The following is a 20,926-nucleotide window of genomic DNA, read 5'->3' as shown; positions in this document are numbered from 1 at the left end:
TTCTGTATTTGATTATTCCAGTACATATCTGGTCAACCTCCTTATCGCAACAAGTATCAGGTCACACACACCCATTAACTCTGTACTTGCAGTCAACATTGGTTTCCAGTTAAACGAGTTTTATTTTTGCTTTTAATTCTTGTAATCTGCTTAAACTCTTCAGGATATCAATTATGGCCTGTAGATCAAATACAAATTGAATAGCTTTGGACAGCTATGTATTAGCCTATTAGATTACTCATTCTGGAATTCTCAGTATTAATCTCAACCCCTCATTTTTTCCGTTATTTATTAAAACATACTGTATCTATGAAAGCTTTTGGTAATCTGCTCAATTATTGTATTGTATGATTAAACTTTGCTTAAAATGACTAATTTATAAGTACCTGAATTGGTTGATTTATGCGTGAATCCACAAAAAATAATTCAAAGAATTAACCATATAACAATCACAGCACGGAAACAGGCCATCTCGGCCCTCCTAGTCCGTGCTGAACTCTTAATCTCACCTAGTCCCACCTACCCGCACTCAGCCCATAACCCTCCACTCCTTTCCTGTCCATATACCTATCCAATTTTACCTTAAATGACGTAACTGAACTGGCCTCTACTACTTCTACAGGAAGCTCATTCCACACAGCTATCACTCTCTGAGTAAAGAAATACCCCCCGTGTTCCCCTTAAACTTTTGCCCCCTAACTCTCAAATCATGCCCTCTCGTTTGAATCTCCCCTACTCTCATTGGAAACAGCCTATTCACATCAACTCTATCTATCCCTCTCAAAATTTTAAATACCTCGATCAAATCCCCCCTCAACCTTCTACGCTCCAATGAATAGAGACCTAACTTGTTCAACCTTTCTCTGTAACTTAAGTGCTGAAACCCAGGTAACATCCTAGTAAATCATCTCTGCATTCTCTCTAATTTATTGATATCTTTCCTATAATTCGGTGACCAGAACTGCACACAATATTCCAAATTTGGCCTTACCAATGCCTTGTACAATTGTAACATTACATCCCAACTTCTGTACTCAATGCTTTGATTTATAAAGGCCAGCGTTCCAAAAGCCGCCTTCACCACCCTATCTACATGAGACTCCACCTTCAGGGAACTCTGCACTGTTATTCCTAGATCTCTCTGTTCCACTGCATTCCTCAATGCCCTACCATTTACCCTGTATGTTCTATTTGGATTATTCCTGCCAAAATGTAGAACCTCACACCTCTCAGCATTAAACTCCATCTACCAATATTCAGCCCATTCTTCTAACCGGCATAAATCTCCCTGCAAGCTTTGAAAACCCACCTCATTATCCACAACACCTCCTACCTTAGTATCATCGGCATACTTACTAATGCAATTTACCACCCCATCATCCAGATCATTTACCGTAAATTCCAGACTATAAGCCGCTACTTTTTTTTCCCACGCTTTGAACACTGCAGCAACACTGCGGCCTATACTACGGTGCGGCTAATGCATGTTTTTTTTTCATGCTGCCAAAAACATTTTGCCTCGTAACAGTAGACTGTTACATATCCCGTAACTGGAGAACTTACCAGCAAAGATAGAGAGGTCCGTTGAAGTCTGATGTCACTATTTTCAAACGTTTTATTTATAAAGGGGCACAAAAGTAGGGTTAATACATACATTCAGATAGTGCCCATCGGCAACACTCAATCTAAAGCGCGGGTATAGTAATACTCATCATTAAGTGAGCTCTGCTGTTGTCTAGGGGTTAACAGATTGTCCGTTGGAAATATAAAAGTCACTCAAAGTCTGCAGGCCTCAGCCCTTTGAAAATCGCTGGGTTTCACGTGGGGCGACCGAGAGAGAGAGATTGGGGGAGAAGAGAAAGAACTTGCCGAGTCTTGATGAATCTTCCGTGAAATCGGGGGAGCGTTGGTTTCCTCTCCCCGATGTTAGTTAAAAGCGGTTTTCTGTGATTCCAGCCACAAATTCCAATCCCGGAATCTTAACGCACGTGGCTTCCTTCAGAATGGCTTCCCGCTGCTGCGGGAACACTCTCGTGTCTTCTTGGTGCGTCTGAGGGAGCTGTCCCCCAAGACTCTCCTTTATACTTCCTCACGGGGTCGCAGGAGTCAATCAGGTTGGGATGATGCAATCTCTCTCTCAACCAGCCCACCTTGCCCGAGGGCTTTTCACGTGGTCTCCATGAGACAATAGTCGCTGTCGTCCTGGGTGGGATGCGAAATTTGGCACGTTTCTCTCTCTCTCTCGTACTGGGTCTACTGACCCCCCCCCCCCCCCTCGACAGGTGCTCTTGCGATTCTCACAAAGGAGGGGGCTGGGATCATAGCAAGACCAATAAAATTGATGAGTAGTTCACAGAGGTCCAATGAAATTGTACGATAAATTAAGCGCACTTTCACAATTAAATTATTGTAAATCAGTCATTTGTACTCACCCTCATCAACATGGAAAACACTCGAAGAAAAGCATATGATGCAGCTTTTAAGTTAAAGGCGATCAATAACTTTTCCTGGTAGGCTGCAGTATATATATTTTTTTTACCAGTCGTTAGCAGATATTGGAATGTTGTTCGTGCACTGTTCAGTAAAAAAGTATACACAACGTAATTTGTGTGTTACCGATACATATGTATATTTAAAAGTAGCTGTGTTACAGGCACTGTTCGAAAAAAAGCATTTGCAATATGTATTTGTTTATGTTACCATACGGATTTAATTAAAAGTTAAAAAATATCTTTCTGTGTAAATATCTCATATTACAACGTGGGACACCTGCGGCTTAAAATCCGGTGCGGCTTGTACAAGTACAAAATTGATTTTCTTTCTAAAGTTAGAGCGTGCGGCTTTTAATCAGGTGCGCTCTGTAGTCCGGAATCTACGCTATGTATATTACAAACAACATTGGGCCCAACACAGATCCCTGAGGCACCCCGCTAGTCACCGGCCTCCATCCTGATAAACAATTATCCACCACTACTCTCTGGCATCTCTCATCTAGCCACTGTTGAATCCATTTTATTACTCCAGCATTAATACCTAATGACTGAACCTTCTTAACTAACCTTCCATGTGGAACTTTGTCAAAGGCCTTGCTGAAGTCCATATAGACTACATCCACTGCCTTACCCTCGTCAACATTCCTCGTAACTTCTTCAAAAAATTCAATAAGGTTTGTCAAACATGACCTTCCACGCACAAATCCATGCTGGCTACTCCTAATCAGATCCTGTCTATCCAGATAATTATAAATATTATCTCTAAGAATACTTTCCATTAATTTACCCACCACTGATGTCAAACTGACAGGTCTATAATTGCTAGGCTTACTTCTAGAACCTTTTTAAACAATGGAACCACATGAGCAATATGCCAATATGAGCATAATCCCCGTTTCTAATGACACCCGAAAGATCTCCGTCAGAGCTCCTGCTATCTCTACACAAAATTAAAGATTAGTTTTGTTGACTGAAGGAGTAATATTGCCTTCTGGAACTTCTTACTCCCTTTTTGTTCCATAAAATTTTGTACATTTACCTAAAACTTAAAAGAAAAATATAAAGGATAGATCACTTGCAATGGAATGGTATTTCAATAATGCTTGTGTTACTCCAAGTAGATTAACCACAACAGAGCTTCTCTCAACTTATTGAATATAACTGCTTTTCTGGCAACTTCAACAATGCATCCTCCAAAGAGCACCAGTATTGTTTAAGTTCTGAAGTTTACTTATTCAAATGTGAGTTCCATCAAACATTATCCTAGAAATTCATGGTAGAAAGCTGGGAATTGACTTTCTTGGAATAACGATTTCAAAGTTTATTTTAGCTCTCCTTATGAAAGAGCCTGTTCACATTCCCTAAATAAAAATTAATCATAAGTCACTTTAAAAGTGATCATGGAATTAAAGTTCTTCAAAAAAGGGAATTGTGTGGTTGCAAGGTTTTACAATTATGGTGTAGCAAGCTATATAACATTTTAATGGCAGCAAGTTTATGATTATTAACTGCTTTTTTTTCAACTCCTGAATAACAGGTAGAAAATGAAAAAACTGAAAGCAGTGCCCTAAAGCGGGAGCATCAGACTCTAATTGACTCATGTGAAAACCTTGAGAAAACCAAGCAGAAGATTTCTCATGATCTGCAGGTGAAGGAATCACAAGTTAATTACCTAGAGGGACAACTTGCATCAAGCAAGAAACTTGTTGAGAAGCTTGAACAAGAGAACAAAAGGTAAAACTGTCTTCTGTGCTGTGCAAATTAAATTTGATTTGAGTACGTTGTGCCCTTTGGCAGAAAAGTAAAAACATGTCATGGTAGAACTGCTTGCTATCATGAATGTATCCTTCAACAAGGACATCATTTGTTTGGTTAAGAAGGTTCAAGTATTAATTGGACAATAGCAGTGTGCTCTGTCATTGTAACTTTAGCAATGACCAGTGTTCAATTCTGTTACAACTCCGAAGCATTATAGGATTCAGTCATTTGTGATAAGTAGCAAGTAGCTTGCACAACACAAAATTTCCAGGCACTGTCCACCTCTGACAAGAGTGAGAAAAAAAACTAAGTGCCCATCACAAACATTCTGAGGATTACAAATGACCACGGACTCAGTTGAAGCAGTCACATACATACTACGGCTGCAAGAGCATATTAGACACTGTGCACTCTAAGTGAGTGGCTTCCATTTGACATCTCAAAGTCTTTTACCAGCTACTAGGTACGTCAGCAATGTGATGGAATATTTTTCAGTTCCCTAATAAGTGCACATCCAACTCCTCACAAGAACCTCAACGCTATCCATCTTATTTATTTGATACCTTCTTTTAAAAGATGCAAGGTTGCAGTGACCATAACCTACTATATGACAGCACCAATGAAACCTTTGACGTCTAGGGTCAAGAAGAACTCACTTTTTAGTGGACTGAATTTTTATTGTTTGTAGACTTGCACAACCCACCCATGAGTATGATGGTATTACTGGGACTGTGGGCCACTGGAGACGGGGTAAGGGTTAGGAACACTGGGGATTTGAGTCAGAAACACAAGCAGAAATTTACAGACTTAAAGTACATGAGCCCTGTTTCCTGCACCCATTAACCCAATGAGTTCGTTGGAAAATGCTTTGTACTAATGTGAGGAAGAAAGGTGTTGAGATATTTGGTGTAATGCCCAGCAATTCAGAAGAGCTGTTTGACTGAAATACTGTCATAAAAATAAAGAAGAATTTCAGCCTACCACCAGATGGTGCTATTTGGATTCACTCTGTAAGAATGTTACAATATCATTGCTACTGGAATCTTTTTCAGGATTGATAGTATATTATTTTACTGCAGTCATTGAGTTGTACAGCAGTGGAAAAGGCCCTTTGCTCCTTAAGTCCCTGCTGACTATCTGTTACATATTTATATTAATCTTGTTTACGTACTTTGTTCATAACCTATAGTGTCTTGATAATTCAAAAACTCATCCAGTTGCTTTTTAAATGTTGTGATGTGAGAGAAACTGCCTTGAGGCAATATTGCAGCCGCCCTTTGGGTGAAAGAAAAATTTTCAGATCTCTTCTAAATCTGTTACCACTCATCTATGATTGGGAAAAGGTCTTGGTATCAATCATGTTTCTACCCCTCTATGTTTTCCACTCGAAGGAAAATGACTATTCCATATGTTTGAATGTTTATGATCACATTTTATTATTCCTTGAATATAAAGTAGCAAAAAGGCTAAACTGGTTCAGTTAGTGATCTGTTTAAATAAATAGTAAGGAGGGTATCACAAAAAGCTTCATCTGTAATAGGGAGAGGAAAATTCATCAGGTTTTCATTGCTAATCAGTATCACATGGAATTTATGTTTAACATACATTTATTGTCAAAGTATGTATATGTCACCATATACAACCTTGAGATTCATTTTGTTGCAGTTATTTACAGGAAAATAAAGAAATGCAATCCACTTTATAAAAAATCTTGATCAGAAGGGGCCAACTGGACTCTTCTGTGCTCTATGAATCTCTGCGTCAATGATAATTCAGCATAGTCTGTTCTGGCATTGGAGTAGTAGTCATACAGCAGACTGATCCTGGGAGTGCAAGTGTTAATGTATGAGGAACTTTTGATGTCTCTGGGCTTGCACTCACTGGAGTTTAGAGAAACAAAAGTTCAAAGTAAATTTATTATCAAAGTACAATGTATACAACCCTGAGATTCATGCCTTGTGGGCATACTCAATAATAACCATAACATAATCAATGAAAACCTGCACCAACTTGGGCACTCAACCAGTGTGCAAAAGACAACAAACCTGTGCAAATACAAAAATAGAAGTAATAATAATGGATAAATAGAAATAAATACTATATCGAGAACCTGAGATGAAGAGTCCTTAAAAGTGAGTCCATAGATTGTGGGATCATTTCAGTGATGGGGCAAGTGAAGTTATCCCCTTTGGTCCAAGAACCTGATGGTAGAGGCGTAATAGCTCTTCTTGAACAGATGGTGTGAGTCCTGAGGCTCTTCTACCACCTTCCTGATGACAGCGGCAAGAAGAGAGCGTGCCCTGGGTGGTGGAGGTCTCTGATGCTGCTTTCCTGTGACAGCATGTTGTAAACGTTTTGTCAGTGGTGGGGGGGACTTTACCTGTGTTGGACTGGGTTGTATCCACTGCTGGAGTGGCTCAGCAGGTCAGGCAGCATCCATGGAAATGAATAAATAATCAGTCTTTTGGGCCAAGAACCTTCTTCGGGACTTAGTAGGAAGGGGGAAGATGTCAGAATAAAAAGATGAGGGAGGGAAAAGAGGCTGGTAGAAGGTGATGGATGAAGCCAGGTGGGTGCGTTACGTGACCACGAGTTTCGTTCACTGTGGGCGTCACTTTAAACACTTGGACGAGGCGGGAGTATGACGTCGGTGTAACAGAATGCCGATAGACTGCTGGGACATTCAGAGAGAAAGAGAGTTAAGACACAGGACTGAACAGGAGCTCGCGACAGTAATGGGTGAAGTTTGGCACTTTCCCATGCCCAAAGGATTGGGTTAATTAGTGGCACACGGTGCATATTGGATACGCGACTGTTACTTCGTACGATCCATACATGGATTGCTGGAGTACTCTGTGGCGACCACCTTTTGTTAACCCTTACATGGATTTGGGTGTTATGTGGTGATCACTCATGCTAAGGAGTATTCCGTGACTGTCATCTTGTGATAACTCTACTTGGATTTTAGAACACTACTCGTCAGCTGAGATCTTCTGTGACTGTTATCTTGTTTTCCCAGCGTGGAACCTTTGAATTTCTTCGTGAATGCCTTCTCGTTACATTTTAATGTGGATTTTCAAGTTTCTCCTCTCACCTATTACTTGAACTTTTCAGCTTGCCGTCTTAAGAACTGTCCCTAACTCTTGAACAAATTGGAGCTTATTGAGTGATTGATTATCGATTTAATTGATTACTTCCCTTTTGATTGACTTGTGTGTGGAAACCAGCACTAATGGATATTGATGAATTCCTGGCATCGCCAACCTCTGAGGAGGAAGCTTAAAAGGCAGAGTTGTTGGTCATTGCTAAGGGGGTAAAGCTTCTTACGGTTAAGCCAGCTATGAAAAAGGAAGAGATTCAGAGGAGAATAGTTGAGCGCTATATATCTACAGGTGTGTTTGAAACTAAGGTGTTAGAAATGTTTCCTGAAAGTAAATCAGATGACCATCAGTACTAGGCGGAACAACTGAAGTCAGAGAGACTTAAACTGGAGGCTGAGGAAAGAGAAAGCCAGTCAGTTTGAAGCTGAGGAAAGAGAGAAACAAAGGCTGCCAGAAGCGGAGGAAAGAGAAAAATGAAGGCTGTTTGAGCTAGAGAAGCTAAGGCTCATGGGTCAAACTTCTGGCTCTAGTGATATGATTGTTGCCAGTCGGGAGGTTAGGTTGGTTCCTCCATTTGATGAGGCCAAGGTTGCTACATACTTTCAGCATTTTGAGAAAGTGTTGCTCAGAGCCTGCGGTGGCCAAGAGAGTGTTGGCCTCATATTGCAGAGTGTAAGTAAAGGTAAGGCTCAGCAGGCTTATTCTGCCCTATCAGTTAAAGATGCAGCTAACTATGAGACTGTGAAGCAGGCTGTGCTTAAAGCCTATGAACTGGTTCCAGAAGCGTATAGGCAAAAGTTCAGGAATTTGGGGAAATCTGTGAGCCAGACTCATGTGGAATTTGCTTATGAGAAGTTTGTGTGTTTTGAATGATGGTGCACATCTAAAAATGTGAATGATGATTACGACAAATTGAAAGAGTTGCTTTTAATTGAAGAGTTTAAAAGGTGCATCCACTATGATGTAAAGACATATTTGGATGAAAAGGATGCTGCAGCTTTACAAGAATCTGCTAAATTAGCTGATGAGTTTGCTGTAACCCATAAGTTTAAGTTTGCCCCAGGTAAGACCTTCCAAAAGAATAGCATGGATGGTCAGGGTAAACCGGAAATCAGATCAGGGAATAGTGACAAAGCAGAGAATGAAGGAAAGCAACCAGAGGAGAGACATTGTGGTCCTACTTGTCACTATTGCAAGAAACCTGGTCATGTTATGGCTAATTGTTTCCTGAAGAGGGAGGAAAAGGAGGCAGTGCCAGATGCCTGTGTTCAACACTTTGAAACACCTTTAAACCCACAGGGCTCTGGACATTCTGAAGAAGCTCTGTCAAAGGCTGAGACATTTGACTTAGTTAGGAAAGAATTCATTCCTTTTGTGTCAGAGGGGTTTGTTTCAGTAAATGAAAGGTCACCCTCAGTGCCAGTGAGAATTCTTTGAGATACTGGGGCTTCTCAGTCACTCTTGTTAGACAATATTCCAGAGTTTTGTGATGAGACTGCCACTGGTGAGGTAAATCTTATTCAAGGCATTGGGGGTGACATTGTTTCTGTACCTCTGCAAGCTAATTTTGAAGTCTGAGTTAGTTTCAGGACTGCTAAGATAGGACTATGGCCCAATTTACCAGTGAAAGGTATTTTTGGTGTTAGGTGATGACCTAGCAGGTGGCAAAGTTGTCCCTGCAGTGCAGCTGACGACTAAGCCGATCACTGATGATCCAAAGATGGAATCTAACATTTATCCAACATTGCTCGAGCAATGGCCAAGAAGCTTGCCAATGCAGATGGTGCTGTGCAGCATGGTTCTGCTATCCATGATAGCCTAAATCGGGACTCAAAAACTGACAGGTTTTGATGACCTGTCAGTGACTTTCCTTCCTTTATTGTTGGACCAAGATCCTTGTATTAGGACTGACGATAAAGATTTGTCTCTGTTCAGGAAGGAGTTTATAGAGATCCTGAGATATATAGAGGACCAGAGACGTTGAGATTGCTGCATTGAGAGAAAGAGTTCTCTCAGGTGAGGAGATTGAAAAAGTGCCAGTAAGGTACTATTCAAGGATGAAGTGTTAATGAGGAAGTGGAAACCACCCGATATCCCTGCAAGAGAGGAATGGGCAATCGTTCACCAGGTTGTAGTTCCTAAGATCTGTGGTGGTGGCATTCATCAGTCTCGCGAGACCATGGATCTGCGCCTGGAGTTTCCAGGGCGCAGGCCTGGGCAGGGTTGTATGGGAGACCTGCAGTTGCCCAAGCCGCAGGTCTTCCCCTCTCCACATCACCGATGTTCTCCAAGGGAAGGGCACTAGGACCCATGCAGCTTGGCACCGGTGACATCGCAGAGCAATGTGTTGTTAAGTGCCTTGCTCAAGGACACAAACCTGCTGTCTCAGCTGAGGCTCGAACCAGTGACCTTCAGGTTACTAGTCTGATGCCTTGCCCACTAGGCCATGCCCCTACACGTTTCCTAAGATCTGTAGGAATGAGATTTTAACCTTGGCCCATAGTATGCCCTTGGGTGGCCATGTTGGCGTAAATAAAACTGCCAATAGGTGGGAAAGGTCTAGGGCTGGAGAAGAAAGAACCTGATAGGAGAGGAGAGTGAACCATAGGAGAAAGTGACCTGGGGGAGTAATAGGCAGGTTAGAAGTAAAACGTCAAAATGGGGAATAGAGGAACTGGGGTAGGGGGGATGTAATTTGTTTGCTGGAAGAAGAAATCAATATTCATGCCATTGGGTTGGAGGCTACCCAGATGGAAATTAAGGTGTTGCTCCTCCACCCGGAGGGTGGCCTCATCTTGCACAAGATGAGTGCCATGGACCGACACGTCGTAATGGGAATTAAAATGTTTGGCCATTGCAAAGTCTTGCTTGTGGTAGATGGTGCACAGGTGCTTGACAAAGCGATCCTTCAATCCACTAGAGGTCTCACCAATACAGAGAAGGGAGCACCGGAAACAAAAGATGGTCCCAGCAGATTTGCAGGTGAAAAGTTGCCTCACCTGCAAGGCATCTGTTTGGAGCCTGAATGAAGGAGAGGGAGGAAGTGTATGAGTAAATGTGGCACTTAGGCCACTTGCAGGGATAAGTGCCTGGAAGAAGATTAGCGGGGGGGGGGGGGGGGAATGAATGAACAAGGGAATCTCAGAGGGAGTGATACCTACAGAAAGTGGAGTGAGGGTGATACTTCTTGTAGGATTGTTGAATCTTCGTAAACTCCTAGGAAGCAGAGGCTTTTTTCGTAATTGTATTTACGTGATGGGCTGAGGACAAATCCTTCAAAATTATAACCCCTAGGAATTTAAAGTTGCTGACCCTCTCCACCACTGACCCTTTGATGAGGACTGGCTCATGGACCTCTGGTTTCCTTCTCTTGAAGTCAATAATCAGCTCCTTGGTTTTGCTGACATTGAATAAGAGGTTGTTGTTGTGGCACCACTCAGCCAGATTTTCAATCTCCCTCCTATATGCTGATTCATCACTACCTTTGATTTGGCCTATGACAGTGGTGTTGACAGCAAACTTGAATCTGGTATTGGCCACACAGTCATATATGTAAAGTGAATAGAGCAAGCGTTAAGCGCACAGGTTGTGGTGCACCTCTGCAGATGGAAATCATGAAGGAGATGTTGTTGCCAATCCAAACTAACTGGGCTCTGAAAGTGAAGGAAATTGAGGATCCAATTGCACAAGGAGGTATTGAGGTCAAGGTCTTGGAATTTATTAATTAGTTTTGAGAGGATGACGGTAACGAATACCAAGCTATAGTCGATAAGGAGCAACCGATTTATGCATCTTTGTTGTCCAGATGTTCTAGGGTTGAGTGAAGAGCTAATGAGATGGCATCTGCTGTGGACCTGTTGCTTCAGTAGTGAATTGGAGCAGATCTAAGTCACTTCACAGGCAGGAGCTGTTATATTTCATCACTAACCTTTCAAAGCCGTTCATCACTGTAGATGTAAGTGCTACTGGATGAATCATTGAGGCAGGTCATGATGTTCTTCTTCGGTACTGGTATAATTGAAGCAGGTGGGTACCTCAGACTACCAATGCTAGAGGCGAAAGATCTCAGTGAATGGTCCAGCCAGTTGATCAGCTCAGGTCAATAGTATTCGGCCAGGTACCCTGTCTGAGTTACGTGCTTCTCGCGGGTTCACCTTCCTGAAGGATGCTTGCACGTCAGCCTCAGAGACTGTGGGAATTTGTGACAGTTCCTTCAAGTTTTTATGGTCAAAGCCAGCATAGAAGACATTGAGCTCATCTGGAAGTGAGCCCTGTAGTCACCTGTGTTACTTGAACAAAGGAGATCTCATTGAAGCCTATCGAATATTGAAAGGCTTGGATAGAGATGCTGTGATGAGGATGGTTCCATTGTGGGGGAAGTCTAGGACCAGAGGTCACAGCCTCAGAGCAAAAGGATGTCTCCTAGAACAGACACCCTTGCCACCCCCACCCCAAAGGCACACTGTGATGAATCTGCGGAACTCACCGCCACAGTTGGCTGTGGAGGCACACCCAAAGCACATCATGTGAATGCTTCAATGACCTCTGCTGCAATGATCCATGTGGTAAAGAAACCTATTTAAATAGATTGCAACTGTATCACAGGAAGGAGTTGATGTATTCAGGTTAAAAATAACTGAAGAAGAAAAGAGCTATTCATGATGTCCTTTTGCTGTTTCCTCATTTATTTATTCTGTTATTGTGATAGAATACCAATGTAAGGGTCCTTAGGAGCAACTTCTAGATAATGAGATGCTACATTAGCTGCCTTAAGATAAAATTAGTAGCCACATGTTTTACATTGACTTTCTTTGAGTGCAAGGGAGTAGAGGCGCAGGAAGTGAATAATAACATTCAGCAAAAAAGAGCTCATCTTTATGTAAATCGCTGTTATACATCCTGAAGTTGAGCTGTAGTTGGAGTTTTCTCCTTTTGTTGTGAAATGAAGCTAAACATTACTGGTTCTGCAAATGGAAAGACAATGGGACCTGTATTTTTCTGCTTCTAGATGGAAGTCGGAACTTGAGCGATGCCAAGCCATTGGAATGCCTGCAGATGGTTCGTCTGGAACGCCGAAAACAAATTGCTCAAGGTCCATCACACCAAATAAAAATGTTGTTGGTAAGCTTGTTTACATCTTAGTAATGTAAAGATTTTAACACAGAAAATTGTATTGAGTCACTGGTCAAAATGTAGAATAGAATAAAGCCAGTAAGGTAATAAATCTGTAGGCAATGTGGTGGGGAAGCTTTTGAAAACTCTAATTTAGGACAAAAATGACAGTGAGTGTATAAAGAGCAATTCATGTTTAAGGATTTCATTTGCAATTTTTTAAAATTGTGACTGGACTTCCGAAATCTCTGTGCTTCTTGTCAAAAATCTTGGAAATAAGAGACAAATATGAGACACAAAGAAGATTTTTGGTGAAAAATGGTGTCGTACATCAAAGCTCTCTCTGGGGCTTAGTGCTGGAATGCAGTTAATAAATGGCTGATTCAAAACTTTATGAGGAAATATCGAAGATCTACAGACTACACAAAACTAGAAAGTGGAATGAAATGAGAAAAATAATACTAGACTTCAGAAGGACACAGGACTGAAAACAAAAATAGGCATATACTTTTCAGATGAAATTTAATACAGAGAAGTGTGAATTAGTACATTTTAATAGAAATCGTAAGAAGAGGCAATGTATATAGACTATAATTTAATTTAAAGAGTATAAAATGCAGATTAGAAGTATAGACATGGAGAGTCAAATATTACCTATCTTTAAATATAAGCAACATGCACAAAATGGTGAAGGAACTCAGCAGGCCAGGCAACATCTACGGAAAAGAGTAAACAATTAATGTTTTGGGTTGAGACCCTTCATTAGGAGCTTTTCAGTTCTGAAGGGTTTTGGACTGAAACGTCGACCGTTCTGATGAAGGGTCTTGACCTGAAATATCGACAGTTTACTCTTTGCTATAGATGTTGTCTGGCTTGCTGAGTTGCTCCAGCATTTCTGTGTGTTGCTTTGGATTTCCAGCATCTGCAGACTTTCTTGCGTTTAAATACAAGTGTTTGTATTGGGTTATAAGAAGCACATTGGCTTCTGAGATGGTTAGTTATTGAACATGTGTTCCATTCTGCTGATTGCAAGGTAATTGTAATGCCGGTGTTGCTCTGGGTAATATCTCCCATTCTGTGTTTTATTGGGAGAGTGAGTGGTACATTTTTAAACAAAAAAATCCACAATAAGTTGATTATTGCTTATCTTGCACATTACACCAAAAGCTTTACTACCTTTCTCTGCATTTGAGAAGGAAAGTTGGAACAGACTGTTTGACAATTGATTTGTTAATTATTTTCCAGACTCTAAACTAGAGGAAATGCAGGAAAAATATAACAAAGAAGTGGAAGAAAGGTGTCGACTGGAAACTGAATTAAAAATAATTCAGGCCAAGGTGAGGTGAATTTTTGTCCGTTAAAGACAATATGCTGCCAGTAAGTGGTGGGGAGGTTCTACATGTAACATGAATCATTCCACATTACACACTCGGATTCTTTTTTTCCCGTTCACTTAAGCGGAAATGCGCAAAAGAATTTCCTCCACAAAAGCCACAATTGAATCTGCCTTCACTACCCTGACAGACAGTGCATTCTAGATGATTTGTCAAATGTGTGCAGTTCAAGCTGCTCTTAAAGACAAATTGCAACAACAACAATTTGCATTTATGGAGTTGCTTTAACATTGCAAATTGTCCCAACGTGCTTATTATGAACATCATTATTAAGAATGCCAGAGATTGATTGCACTTGGTACCAGGTTACACTTACTCTCAGCTTCACCTGTTTCACCTTGACTCCTCCCTTTTCTATCTCCTTCTCAGAGGACGGGTTAACAATTAGTGTCCATTCCAAGTCAATGTACACTGTTAAGCACCTTCTCTATACTTTCTTCCAACCTAATTCCTATAAAGGACTCCAAGTTTCTCCACCTCTGTCAGATCAGTTCTGACAATGCCACCCTTCCTCCCAGCAGTATGATGTGTCTTAATGCTCCATTGGATGTGGTTTCCCATCTACCAGTGTTGACGTGGCTCTCAGTGGCATCTGCTCCATTCACTATATAAGACCTACACCAGCTTGCCCAGAATTAGGATGTTTTTTTCTTTTCACACTCAGACAACATTTGTATTCAGATGATCGTCTGCTACAGTTTCCAATGTGATGGAGCGGCCAGTGTTTTCAAAGTTTTCTACTTTTATATTAACCCACACAAGGCATTGTCAGAATTGATCACGAACCTTGTTGGACTAGGTTTGAAGGAGCAGCTTTATAAGATTGACAGGTTTAGAGAGATGATCAGGGTTAAGAAACAGCCATCAGTGGTGGAATCAGAAGCATTTAGATCCACTGTGATGAGGTGCTTTGTGATGTCAGACAGGAAGTCTATCAACTCCTGCATGAGGAACATCCTGGATCCATTTCAATTTGCCCGACATCAGAACAAACAACAGCAGATGCTATTTTGTTGGCTCTACACCCAGCTCTTAGACGCCTGGACAAAGAAATTGCATAAATCAGGATATTGTTCATTGACTACAGCCCAGCATTCAACATTATCATCCTCTCAACTTATCACAAAGTTCCAAGACCTGGGCCTTGCTTCTTGTCTATGCAACTGGACACTCTGTTTCCTCACTGGTAGACTCTTCCTAGCCTGGATTGGAAATATCTGTTCCATACTTACTGTCAGCACCTGTGCACCATCAGGCTTTGTGCTTAGCCCTGCTCTACTCACTTTATAATTTTGATTGTGTGGCTAAATACAGCTCAATTGCAGACAACGCCACTGTTGTAGGCTGAATCAAAGGTGGTGATGAATCAGCATATAGGACGCAAATTGATCTTCATAGCTACTTTCGCTTATCTGTTTTGTGCTTCCTGTTGACATCATCTATAGACGCAAGGTCAGGTACACTTAAAAAGAGAAAACTGATATTACCTTTTCCTAAACAATAATAGCTAAGTAAGTGAATGGCTGCAGATATATTATGGAATATCAAATGTTAGGCATTCAGGCAGTTGTATGCTCTTTGGTTTTGAGATGCACCACGTACAGATAATTAAAGAAGTGAGGCTTGCGGTGATGGGGAGTGGTAAGAGGAAATAATGAGAAGTGTATTCACGATTGATAGTATAGGAATAGAGAGATCAGCGGTGATAACGGGGTTGTCAGTAAGAATTTATGTAGAGGGTAAAATTTAGTTTTTAAGAGTATTGAAATTGAAGTTTTATTGGCACATATACCAAGGTACAATAGGAAAACTTTATTTTACATGCTTTCCAAACATCAATACTTTGAGCTAATACAAAAGGAGAAAACAGAACAGAATATAGTGTTAAAGTTGCAGAAAAGTGCAGTGCAGGTAAGTAAATAAGGTGTAAAGTGCAAGAGTTTATCCTTAAGCTTATCCTTATCCTTAGAGGTTGTCCTTAAGCCTGATGGTGAGTGTTTTCAAGCTTTTGTATCTTCTGACTCATAGAAGGGGGGATAAAGAGATGAGCTTTGGATATGAAGGCTTCTTCAGGAAATGGGTGTAGACAGGATTCAACTGAGAGCAGGCTGGTTTCAATGTACAAAGTAAATTTATTATCAAAGTGCATGTGTATATGTCATCATATACAACTCTGAGGTTCATTTTCTTGCGAGCATACTCAGTAAATCCATAGATTAATAACCACAACATCAATGAAAGACCACCCAACTTGGATGTTCAGCTGGAGTGCAAAGCACAGCACACTGTGCAAATACAAAATGGAAGAAATAATAATCATAATAATAAATAAGTAATAAATATTAAGAACATGAGATGAAGAGTCCGAGTCCATTGGTTGTGGGAACATCTCAATGATGGGGCAAGTGAAGTCGAGTGAAATTATCCCCTTTGATTCAGGTGTCTAATGGTTGAGGGGTAATAACTATTTCTGAACCTGGTGGCTCCTGTACCACCACCTTAAAGTTTCTCTTTAAAGGGTTAGAGCTGGTGGTTGACAATTTTTAAGAAGCAAATTGTTTGAAAGAGAAATGTTTGTTCATGGCTTGATCTTGCACATCTTGTGTCCTTCAGTTCCTATTCTGCCTTTACATAATCTCCCTTTTTTTTCAAAGATGTTTTTAGATCACTATAAGTCACACTACAGACTAAGGTAGTATTTAATCCATGGTCTCATACTTCTGGTAACCAAGATTTGGCAATGGTTATCAGGTTATCCTGCTCATGGGATCTATGTTTGTATCACCTTTGGACGATAGGTGCCTCCACATACTATAAGTTTCAAAAATTGGTTCCAAATGAGGCCCTATTCCAAATTCTTAAAAGATAAGTTATGGAACTGATAACATTATTTTGTAGAAACAAAAGTTCCTATATGGAAAGGGCATTCTCAATTTAGGCTTAATGCACTAAGTTGTTGTGAAAGATTAAAAAGAAAACTCCTTATTTTTAAAAAAATCTTTTCTTGTATTTTGTAGTTTAATCAAACGCAACATCAAAATACCATTAGCCAGCGGAATATTGCACGGCAGCGATCGGCTTCATCTGTGTTTCCATGGCAACAAGATCAAACTCCAAGTCAGCATGCCTCTCATTCACTGGAGACCCCATTAAGGGGTGTTGCTATGAATCTTCAATGGGAACAGGAAGAAACTCCCTTCAAGCACTATCCCAAGTCTTTGCAAAGGGGAAACTGTTCCACAGGATGGCTTAATAACAACACAGATAGCTCCAAGCTGGAGGAACAGCTGAAACTACAAAATCAAGGTAATGTAGCGATCACGGAATAACAATTTCTCATAATGAATCATTAGGAAATTCCTATTGTGAAAGAGGAACAGCTTCCTGGATCTTTATGAATATCTAGTGAAGTACAGCAAAATTCTATTAACTTGCTATTCATTTTTTCAGAATTCTCAAAGCAATCTTGATACTCATTAATTCAGGGTAGCCAGAGCTGGGGTTGGATGTCAGGAGCACTGGGGAGTTGAGGGTATGGCTTGCTTTGCGGCCAAAGCTAGGGTTGGGAGTACTTGTATGTTTTGGCTTACTTTGATAAGCTGAACGTACAAGCTGAAACCCAACTGTTACTTCCCGGTCTTTTTTTTTTAAGCACACCAGATAAGTGAAAAATATATCACAATATAGAATGTGAAAAAATCAAAATACATGCTCTGGGGAATTCATTAGGAGTAACATTCAATGGTAAAGAGAATCTAATCCAGCACTACCAAAGGTTGCTGGATTCTCAGTTTTACTGTTGCTTGGAGAAGATGCACAGTGAACAAATTGCAAATTGGAATTGTGATATTTTGCAGAATTTCCAAATTCATCAAGTTCTATTGCTTCAATCATTGGTAACATAGCAAGCTAAAAGTTAGAATTGTTTTATCCTGATGCACCAACGTATGCTGAGTCCAGGTTTATAAAAAACACTGTATAAAACCAATGTAAGTATTTTTAGCATTTGTTGCATTAATAAATTGCTAATTGGTAAATTTTGTCTAGTAACCCCACATCTTCTTGGATGTCAGTTGAAAATAGGATTTTCAGCAGTGTGGATGAGCAAGAGGACCTTGAGGTACGAATTGAGGTGGAGGAACTTGTTGATCCACAAGTTGATAGGCTGGTTAAGAAGGTGCATGGTGTGCTGCTCTGTTCAAGAGCCATGGGGTAATATTGCAGCTCATTCAGTTCTGGTCACCTCATTATAGGAAGGATGTGGAAGCTTTAGAGATGGTGCAGAGAAGGTTTATTAGGATAATGCTGGGATCATGTCTTATGAGGAAAGGATGAGGTATTTTCTCTGTTGCACTGGAGGATGGGGCATAGTGGACAGCCAGTATCTTTGTACCAGGGCAGCAACAGCCAATACTTGAGGACATCCATTGAAGATGGGTGGAGATAAGTTTAAGGGAGATGTCAGAGGTAAACTTTTGTTTTTACCCGGAGAGGTGGGTGTGTGGAATACACTGCTGGACATATGGGAGAGGCTGATACAATAGAGTCATTTAAAAGACTTGGGCACATAAATGTAATAAAAATTATTCTTCTGCGCTTCTGTTAAGCATGGTATAAAGCAAAGTAAAGCAAATTAAGAATTCTTGTTAATGGATTAAGGTGGAAGTATAGCGTTACTTTCTCTTCAGTTAAATATTTTGCATTCTTTAACAATGTTAGCCATTTTCTTTTTTTTTGCGATGGTAGTATCTAATGTACAATTGTGATGAGAGGGTCTTGTTTTTAATTGAAGAACTGCAAACCAAAGTTTTGGATCTGGAACATCGACTTGAAGCTCAGGAGAAAGAAGTGAAAAATCATATGAACAAGCTTCATGAAATTCAATTCCAGTTTGAGAAAGCAAAAACGGAGCTTTCAGAGAAAGAACGGAAACTGACTAAAAACCGTGAAGAATTGACCAAAATGACTACACAGTGTGAACAAAGCAATGCCAAGGTATGATGGGACAAAGTAATTTACATTATTTGCTTAAGTTCCTAATTTGTCAGCATTTTGGGTTTGGATACAAATATTCTCTATTCTATGACATGACTGTCTCTTGTTGGTTTATTTTTATTCAATCTTTAAAGTTTACCTTCAATGTACATTTTTGGAATAACTAATTTTAATTTAATTTTGGCCATATATCTTTGGAATGTGGGAGGAACCCACGTGGTTATGTGAAGAATGTACTAGCTCCTTACCGACAACAGTGGAAATTGAACCCTGGTCACTAGCATTGTAAAACAATGTACTAACCACTACGCTACCATACTGCCCCAGTGATTTACTATACTTCGCTGTAATATACTTTGTTAAATAATTTTGATGTCTAGGGTTTATATTTGTAAGATCTATATCCAATCCAAATGGCAGATAGAAACATGTTTCATTTCATTAACATAAACTTATGTCTCGAGGTGATCCAGAAACTATACTAATTGTCTCAGATACTCTGAGCTCAGACTCTACTCCATTTGACTGTTCTTTCCATTTATTATGTAAATGGTATTTTTTCTGAAATCTTCATCAAATGTATTAGAAACTATCTTGTATTTCTGGCCTCTAATTTGAAATCCTTGGCCCAAGTCCATCCAGCCTTTGCCAAGTGAAAACACTTTTCTACCTATAAAAATCCTTTATTGCCTCATTAACCAGTTACCTCTTAGCATTATCTTGATGACCCATCTTTTGCATGCTTGAAGTACTCTGAACCCTTGAGGGACAGAGAATTGGGATGGAATGTTGAGCTTAACACGTTTAATCCATCCATGGATGTTCATGAACTTTTAGACATTTTAAAAACAGAAATTGGGATGTAAAATATTTTCACTTCTTATCTACTTTGTGAGAGAGGCTAGTAATCATTTTCTATTTCACTGGAGTCATTTAGACTATGGTGGGATATAGCTTTGCAATTCTGAGTTTTCCAGTTGATTTTCTTTAAATGTTAGCTGAGCATCCAAGAACATGAGGTAAATTAATTGGCAAACACATTGTTTTCCATGGGGTGAAGTAAATTCAGTAGTAAATTGTTCTTTACACATCTTGTGGTACTACAGCCAAATAATATAATCCTGAAGCAAATTGGTTAGCTGTGATTTAAAAAAAAAGTGACAGCTTGAAAGTAGTTACAGGACAGAGTTGTGAAGTTATATTAATGTTAACATTTTCTACCACTGTCAAAAATTTTTAAAGCAATTTTAAAGAAACATAATGGATGTCATTTATGAATTTAAATTACTTTGTGGTTTGCTCTCTCTTGCATTACAAACAATGTTAATGACAGAATAAATTACAAAATAATATAAAAATCTATGTCTCTCTACTCTTTCTAGTGTGTGATGGTTGAGCAAAAGCTAAAGCAGGTGTCAGACGAACTGAATTGCTGCAGGCAAAATGCTGAGAGTACACGGCGCAATGTTGAGCAGAAGTTGAAAGACAAGGAAAAGGAATTTCAAGAGGTGATCATAATTATAAAACTGTTGCATTAATTTAATTACAGACAAAAGCTGCACAAATAAAAACATGTTCTTATTTGATATGAAGGTTGTTGCCATAAATTGAGCAATTTCAGTAAGTTATACTGGCACACGACTTAGGACCAGACCCTGTGATGAATTTCATTCAGCTTTCTTGTGTGTTATCATAATGGTGTTATTTCTGTTAAAGTTTGGATGTCAAAGGGGCCCTTGTGTCATGTCATCTACCAGTAGTGATCATAAATGATAAAAGTGATCAAATGTTGGCCGTTTTGAGATCTCTCAATTGACATTAAAGTGATGTGACCTCCAAATGTTGCATGCTTCCTGAGCCAGAGTTGATTACATAAATCACTGGGCTCATGCCACCAATCAGCACAGAGCTTGAAAGGTGCAATTAGCAGGCATGAAAATGAGAATCAACTTGATTGACATTCTGCCTCCAGTGTGGTTAGGAGGCATGAGTTAATGACACATCATTATCCCTGTTCCGTTTCTTGAGAGATAACTAAACTCCTGTGGTATTGGTAAACGTCTCCTGTTTGGGC

At 40.0% G+C, this 20,926-nt stretch overlaps 1 protein-coding gene across 1 annotated transcript in view; it reads left to right on the top strand.

The window, feature by feature from the left end:
* Nucleotides 1-20,926, top strand: part of cenpf (centromere protein F) — a 56,087-nt gene that overhangs the window by 4,862 nt on the left and 30,299 nt on the right. The window contains exons 2-7 of the mRNA XM_059985848.1: nucleotides 4,030-4,226; nucleotides 12,360-12,472; nucleotides 13,709-13,800; nucleotides 16,875-17,163; nucleotides 18,650-18,852; nucleotides 20,235-20,360. Of these exons, the coding sequence (XP_059841831.1) occupies nucleotides 4,030-4,226; nucleotides 12,360-12,472; nucleotides 13,709-13,800; nucleotides 16,875-17,163; nucleotides 18,650-18,852; nucleotides 20,235-20,360 (1,020 nt within the window). The remainder of the gene's footprint in view (nucleotides 1-4,029; nucleotides 4,227-12,359; nucleotides 12,473-13,708; nucleotides 13,801-16,874; nucleotides 17,164-18,649; nucleotides 18,853-20,234; nucleotides 20,361-20,926) is intronic.

Source organism: Hypanus sabinus, chromosome 12 (assembly GCF_030144855.1).
Source record: "Hypanus sabinus isolate sHypSab1 chromosome 12, sHypSab1.hap1, whole genome shotgun sequence".
Taxonomy (NCBI): domain Eukaryota; kingdom Metazoa; phylum Chordata; class Chondrichthyes; order Myliobatiformes; family Dasyatidae; genus Hypanus; species Hypanus sabinus.
Note: the sequence above shows the minus strand (reverse complement) of the source record. Positions and strands in the feature narration are given on the sequence as shown.